This window comes from Octopus bimaculoides, chromosome 4 (assembly GCF_001194135.2).
Source record: "Octopus bimaculoides isolate UCB-OBI-ISO-001 chromosome 4, ASM119413v2, whole genome shotgun sequence".
Taxonomy (NCBI): domain Eukaryota; kingdom Metazoa; phylum Mollusca; class Cephalopoda; order Octopoda; family Octopodidae; genus Octopus; species Octopus bimaculoides.
The window spans coordinates 9,898,212-9,905,315 of record NC_068984.1 but is presented as its reverse complement, the minus strand read 5'-3'; the positions used below and the strand labels follow the sequence as shown (position 1 = coordinate 9,905,315).

Sequence of the window (7,104 nt, the reverse complement as noted above, 5' to 3'; positions counted from 1 at the left end):
GGTGAGAGCCACTGATGAGTATTAAGATGTGAAATCATCGGTGATCTGGCTATATCCGGTGTTGTGAGGTGCTTGCCTCCCTTGTCTCTCATTAAGATTGTGCTTTTCGTGGTTATTGAGTTCGTTTTGACTCATATTTCTAGCAATATTCACTATGATTATATAAGTTGCGAGAGCGAGACAAACTTATTCAACCAGCTGGCAGGCTACTTCAGGCTGATGACGAGCAAAGACTCAGAAACATGTCCCTGAATGCTGGCTAGGCTGGGTGGAGGAGTTTGTCTCCCCCTCGCAACTTAAGGACACAGTAATTGTGTCAAGGCCGACAGGAAGCGGTCCAGCTTCCTAGGGCTAAACGGCAGTAGTGTATTCCCTTCTTGGGATTGTCACATTAAGTTGACAATATACTACAACGTTATATATATATATATATATATAACTGTTAAATAGGACAGTAAATATTAAGGCAATGCAAACATCTCAAGTCGTATACAGTATTATTATAGGAATATTGTATACGACTTGAGATATTTGCCTTGCCTTAATGTTTGCTGTCCTATTTAACGATTATATATTCGCCTCATCGAAAATCTGCAATGGTTCCATAACTACCATTTTGGCTATAACCTTGGAGCCCTAGTAATCTGTTACAGCACTTACCTAGCGTTCCTAATCGCTTAGATCACCTGTGAACTAAACCCCCTCGCCATGATAGATCGCTAGCCACTAAACCTTTTTCTATTTTCTCTCCCTGTTTATTTCTGAGTTCCTTTCTGTCGAAGAGCGAAAAGATGAAAGACAAAGTCGGCCTTGGCAGAATTTGAACTCAGAACATAAAGACGGACGAAATTCTACTAAGCATTTTGCCCGACGTGCTAACGATTATGCTAGCACACCGCCTTCCAGTAAATTTATATTAAATAAATTTTTTTTAATTAAAATATTTAAAAAAGAAGAAAAGCTTTGAAAAGTTTGCCATGGATAAAAAAGAAAGTATTTACATTTTTATCAAAATATGCTACTGGCTTCAATCGCTTATAAGTCGATTTAATCATGCAGAAATAAAAAAGAAAATATAGTGGAATAAATTAAATTAATCTTTCATGAAATCCGTTCTGGAAGTTCACATGTTTCTCTAACAAAAATCACGTGTTTGCTGGCGTTTCGTTTCCTTCTGATTGTTGCTGAATTGTGGCAGCAGTAGATGGTGAGCAATCCTGAAAATGTTTCAGCTGAATTGCAAACTGTGTCTATTTGTTGCTTTGGTCATCTATAAAACCATAACAGGGAAGAGAGGGGAAAGACAACGAAGGAGACTATGAGGCAGCTCGACCTTTTACTAATAGCAGACGACAGTCCCTCAAAATATACCATGCCTTCATTAGTCGCGGAAGTAAGGTCAGCATCGTTGACCTTTCATTTTTTTCCAGGACGACCAAGAGCGGCTGTGGTAGGAAGGAAGGCAGTAAGTTAAGTTTAAATAGGTGACCTGGCCTGAATGCTTGCAACAGAGTTGCCCTCGTGAAAAGGCACTCAAGCGGCAGGTGGTGATGATGCGAAAACGGGTGATAGTCCTACATACACAATGCCCGGGCAATAGACGAGATGTTCATGGCTGGAACGCCTTTGATCACAGATGTCATTCAATCAAAGCTCACAACATAGAGGAGTATGATAAACCGTTGATAAATGGATAAGCTTTAAAACATTACAAATAAAAATTCAGAAAATAAACTAAAAGATACAAACAGTAGATTTGTATTTATATTTCATTTTCACACCTTCATCGCCTTATCCATCATTAGCTTTGATTACAAATCCTGTTTAATGCCACTTTTATCCTCTTAACATTGACATTGGGAGTTAATCGGGAAAGATATTATTGCAGGAAAGAGGGGGTGGATTTTAATATACCTCAAGACATTTCATCAAACATTTGGGAGTTGTTTCTATTCTGATATGTCCCTTAAAAATTAGTGTCGTATGTTTAGGAGAGAAGGAGAATGAGTAAACGGGATGGAAAGGGGGGTAAGTGTGGTAAGCTCTGTCCTTGTCAGAGATAAATAAGTTATACGAGGCTAAAAGCAGACTGTTTGCAGAAACGTAGTTTCCCTGTATTACAAAACTTAAATCCATCTTGTGTTGAAACTGACTTTTTGTTACCAATTTTATTCCGTGTAGACTAGAATACAATGAATACCAGTGGTACGCTAGGGTCTATAAATATGAATATCAATAATATTCTCGATTACAAAAGTTTCTCAACACAAGCAGATTTTGTGTCACTTCTCAAGACAGATATTACAATGCACTTACACAAAACGAATACTTTTCAGGTCATATAAAAAACTGTGGGATGGCTATTGTTAGGTTAATGTAAATTCCTTAATAGGAATTATGTCATTTAAATAGGAACTATGTGATTAAAATTCCTATCATCGCGTGATGTGTGTTCTTTATTCTTTTATATTTAAATTTAATTATGCATATATATTCTTTTATACAAAACCAAAAAGTTGCTTTTGCGGTTTAATAAATAAATGTAAAGGATTTTCGATGAATATTTTGTGAAATAATTTAGAATTTATATAATGGTTAAATCATTCCATAATTGATTTATAGTTATTTTAAACACTGATGATATACAAAATGAATACAATAGATGGTGTTGTAGTAATTGTTGTTGTTGTTGTTGTCTCAGTAGTAGCTCTGATTAAGCAAAACTATGATCAAAAAGGGGTCTAGCCATGACCGTCCTCCTAACTTTCGTTTTTTCAGACACAATGTATGTATAACTACATGACCAACTGGTCTTTATCTTTTTTAAGGTTATAGGGTGTACTTTCAAACATATTTCATTGCTATTTCTAGCAGGTCAGTAACATTTCAGAGTTTCCCTCGTTGACTCGTTGGTGTATTGTAGTCAGAATTTTCCCGGGAGATATTACTAGATGTAACCAGATGTTGCAAGATACTATCAGATGTTACAAGGTGTTATCAAATGTTACATGTTATCAGAAGTTGCAAGATAAGACGATATGTCACAATATGTTACCATGAAGCTTCAAACGTAGCAATTTTATTGCAGGCAACTTGTTTCAATATCATTTTCATCCTCAGGATTATATCGGCGAACCAGCGGCGGATGGTGAGCACATGCTTTCAAGCGTCGTAGTCATGCGTGAGGGCCCCGTTGAGGACAAAACTTGTTGGTCAAGGTTCCGGAATTCAACGAAGATTGTAATTATCATCGTGTGTCTTTCGTTATTCAATGACAGTTTGCTGCTAACGTTGGTTGGTAAGTAAATTCTTGGTTGCTTTCTTTGTTGTTGTTGTTGTTGTTGTTGTTGTTGCTGCTGCTGTTGCTATTGTTGATAAGCCCCAGGTTTGCTTTGATTGAGAAAAACCTATATCCAATGTTTGTCCAGTATTTGGCTGTGTGGTAAGTAGCTTGCTTACCAACCACATGGTTCCGGGTTCAGTCCCACTGCGTGGCTCCTTGGGCAAGTGTCTTCTACTATAGCCTCGGGTCGACCAAAGCCTTGTGAGTGGTTTTGGTAGACGGAAACTGAAAGAAGCCCGTCATATATATGTATATATATGTATGTGTGTGTATATGTTTGCGTGTCTGTGTTTGTCCCCCCAACATCACTTTATAACCGATGGTGGTGTGTTTACGTCCCCGTAACGTAGCGGTTCGGCAAAAGAAACTGATAGAATAAGTACTAGGCTTCCAAAGAATAAGTCCTGGAGTCGATTTTCTCGACTAAAGTTGGTGCTCCAGTATGGCCACAGTCAAATGACTGAAACAAGTAAAAGAGTAAAGAGAGAGTATTTCTCACACACAGTGTACCCTGGGCTTCTACATCATATAATGTGTCAGACTGTAGTTTCATCCTTCCATCCACCTGTTTTCCATGTAATTATTTAAATGAAGAATAATATTTCTGCGACATCAACAATTGTGCCGATAATCTGCTGCTTTGAAACTAAAGAATAAAGAATTAAATTCGCCAAACTCATAGCAATTATTCTATTTCATTACATTTCATCAGCGAATTATGTCTGGGCATACATTTTATGGGCTATAAATAAATTTGTATAATTGCTCTGGTCATTTATCACCTTAATTTTATTTCCTCCTCTTGTTGTTTGACCTCTACATCATGCCCTTGCGCCATTTTCTTCTAAAGACTCTATTTAATATAAACAATTTTCTCAATTTCCATATCGAGCTTCAATTTTATTTCATACAGGAAATGAACGAATTATTTCCCGTGTATTTGTCTTCTCTGTAAATTGTATTTATTGTTGAGAAATGGGTACAAATCAGAAGCGTTTCTGTTTCATGCAGTTTTTGTCCTCCCTTGTTCAGCTGTTCTCGATGTCAAGTAAATTGTGCGTTTTAAAAATAACCATTCTAAGATTTCTCTGAGTCGACAAATATTTTATTCACTCGCCTCGTTCAGTTTACATCCAATAAATGAATATCATGAAAGTGGTTCAGAGCATGTGGATTCCTGTATAAATGGACAATCGTTGATTGACATTACTAGTTAAGGCCTGCGAACATGAGAGCAAGGGTGAAAGAGATAAGAGACTATCACATGAGGGAAAACGACCGACCTGTACAAGTTTAGAAAGAGCTCTAAGTTGAATTAGTTCCCCTTTAAATGACTGCTTGCTCAGAAGATTCTAGAATAGCGGTTATCAACCGTTTTTATATCCTGGCCAAATCCCAAATTTGGGGGCTGCACCAAAAAAGTAAGACACAAGTCAATTAAAAATATATATATTATATCTATGGAAGGAAGACCATAGAGGACTGCCGTAAGGATGCTTGAGGGTCACATGCGGCCCTTGGAGCCGCGGTGGCGAATCGCTGTTCTATAATCTGTTTGGCGCGAAAACTTGCATATTCTTCTGATGTTGTCACCTCAGTCATAAATAAGTCAGCTTGTTGCTGATTGGTCAAACCACATTCGTGTAGGCGTTAGTATCTTTTTTCGGAAACTCTTTCCCTTTTATGGAAATATATTAGATCGCGATTCTGGACTGGGAAAATTTAAGAACTACGGTTTGAATCTCAGCTGGATTCTCGCTATGACTGTTTTACAAGAGCCAATTTGAAAACCAGTTTTACGAGAACAAGAAAACCAATAAAGTTTTTTAGTTATCCCTCTGATACATCTTTAATAGGAACATCAGCTCACGGACGAAAATATAATGGCTTATGAGCTTTCTTCATTCTCTCTGAAACACGTGCAGCCACAGAACTTAGTGCTGGTTGAAAAAACTCAGAGTCACAATGTGGAAGATCCGAACCACCAGCTTGATCGTAAACGTAAAAGAACGTAAGATTTTCATATTCCAATGGACATGGGCGCTTATTTGTACAAGACAATCAATTTACAAAGACATCTTTGTTGCGATGTGGTGACTTGTGTACCTCAGTGACCTTAAGAAGTAGGCCAGCAGAGTTGAAGATCCTAGTAGGGTCTCACATGCCAGACAGCTCAAAGGATGGCGGTGAGACAAGTATGGACCACCTCTCCCCAAAGATAAAAATGGATCTGCGTATGGCCAACTACCCGACCTAGAAAAATGCGAAGTTAGAGAAGCATCAATGACAATACAAAATCAACAATATCTGGGAGAACAAGATCTTCTCACAAGGCTAATCTGGACTCATAGATTAGGGTTCCCCTTCTCAATCATCCATACTGAAGATAGCCCTGAGATAGTCCAGAGTCGAGAACAGCAGAGAAAAATTGCCGATGGCCTATGTTCCAGAGAGCGAAGAGATTAATGTATGAGTGAATGAAGACAATATAACAATAGTCTTTGGATGTGGTCAACGGTGTTTATGTTTATACAAGCATCTCGGCCCCAGATTGATGTATTTTACTCTAATGGTAGTTGTATTTTGTGGTCTGTAATCTTGGTATACGTAGAAGCAGATTTGTTCCAGTTATATGATCAGTATTCTGAATAGAAATCATATTTGTGCTTAGTAGAGTATCATCAACTGAAATGTTAAAATGAGGTCACTTTAAAGCACTTTCAAGATTAAAAACTTATCATTTATTGATGGTGTTACTCTGTACTGAGAGAGGAGTCAAAATTATCGTGAAAAATCATGTTTATTGCGACTTCAAGATTCTCCTAGCGGTTTGTTCAGCCAGTGTAATCAACTTACTAAGACTTTAGCATGTTTTAACTCTAAAATATAAAGCCTAGCACTTGTGCAGTTTTCCGATATTGTACACGTGTGTGTGTGTGTGTGTGTGTGTGTGTGTGTGTGTGTGTGTGTGTGTGTGTGTGTGTGTGTGTGTGTGTGTGTGTGTGTGTGTGTGTGTGTGTGTGTGTGTGTGTGGTCGTCATGGAAGATCGTGAAATAGTGAGAAAATTAGTGTTTATAACAAGTTTATGAAAGTTAACCGTATTATTCATGAGTAAAGGTGTAGATACACGAGTTTGTATTCTGATATATGTGTAGTGACTGTGAGTTTTAAGTGATACCGAAAACAAGATATGAAACTGTGTAGAAGGCAAATACTTCAAGATTTACGATAGACACTTGAGAATTTCTTTTAATTCTAATTAAAGTTTCATTGATTAAAAAGAAAAACATTAGAAAATTCCTTGAGGTGGAATGTACTAAAATATAAGCGAATCATTACGAAATAAACCGATATAAATGTCTTCTTTCTGTTTTTCTTTTTAAATTTAATCCTTTGAATTAGATTTTTAAAACATTTAAATCTGAGAATCCTACACTGGTTTTGTTTAATCGTTGAAATAAATTCATTTAACAAATAACTCATGTGAAGCAGTGACAAGTGTTTGACAATAAAGTTATGGAAACTTAACACAACTTTCTATTGTTTAATACAGAAGCAAAACAATGGACGCCATTGACTGAGAATAATGCGTTATTGTAAACAAATATCTTTCAGGATTATTCCATATGCTGTAACAGTTTCAACAGTTCTAAATACAATAACAAGAAAGCATATATATGTTTTATATATATGTGTGTGTGTGTGTGTGTGTGTGTGTGTGTGTGTGTGTGTGTGTGTGTGTGTGTGTGTGTGTGTGTGT

The 7,104-nt window shown here is 37.0% G+C and overlaps 1 protein-coding gene across 2 annotated transcripts in view; it reads left to right on the top strand.

The window, feature by feature from the left end:
* LOC106875045 (synaptic vesicular amine transporter) overlaps positions 1 to 7,104 on the top strand; it is a 72,355-nt gene that overhangs the window by 40,212 nt on the left and 25,039 nt on the right. For both annotated transcript variants that reach the window (XM_014923005.2, XM_014923006.2), the window contains exon 3: positions 3,121 to 3,298. In XM_014923005.2, coding sequence (XP_014778491.1) covers positions 3,121 to 3,298 — 178 coding nt within the window. The remainder of the gene's footprint in view (positions 1 to 3,120; positions 3,299 to 7,104) is intronic.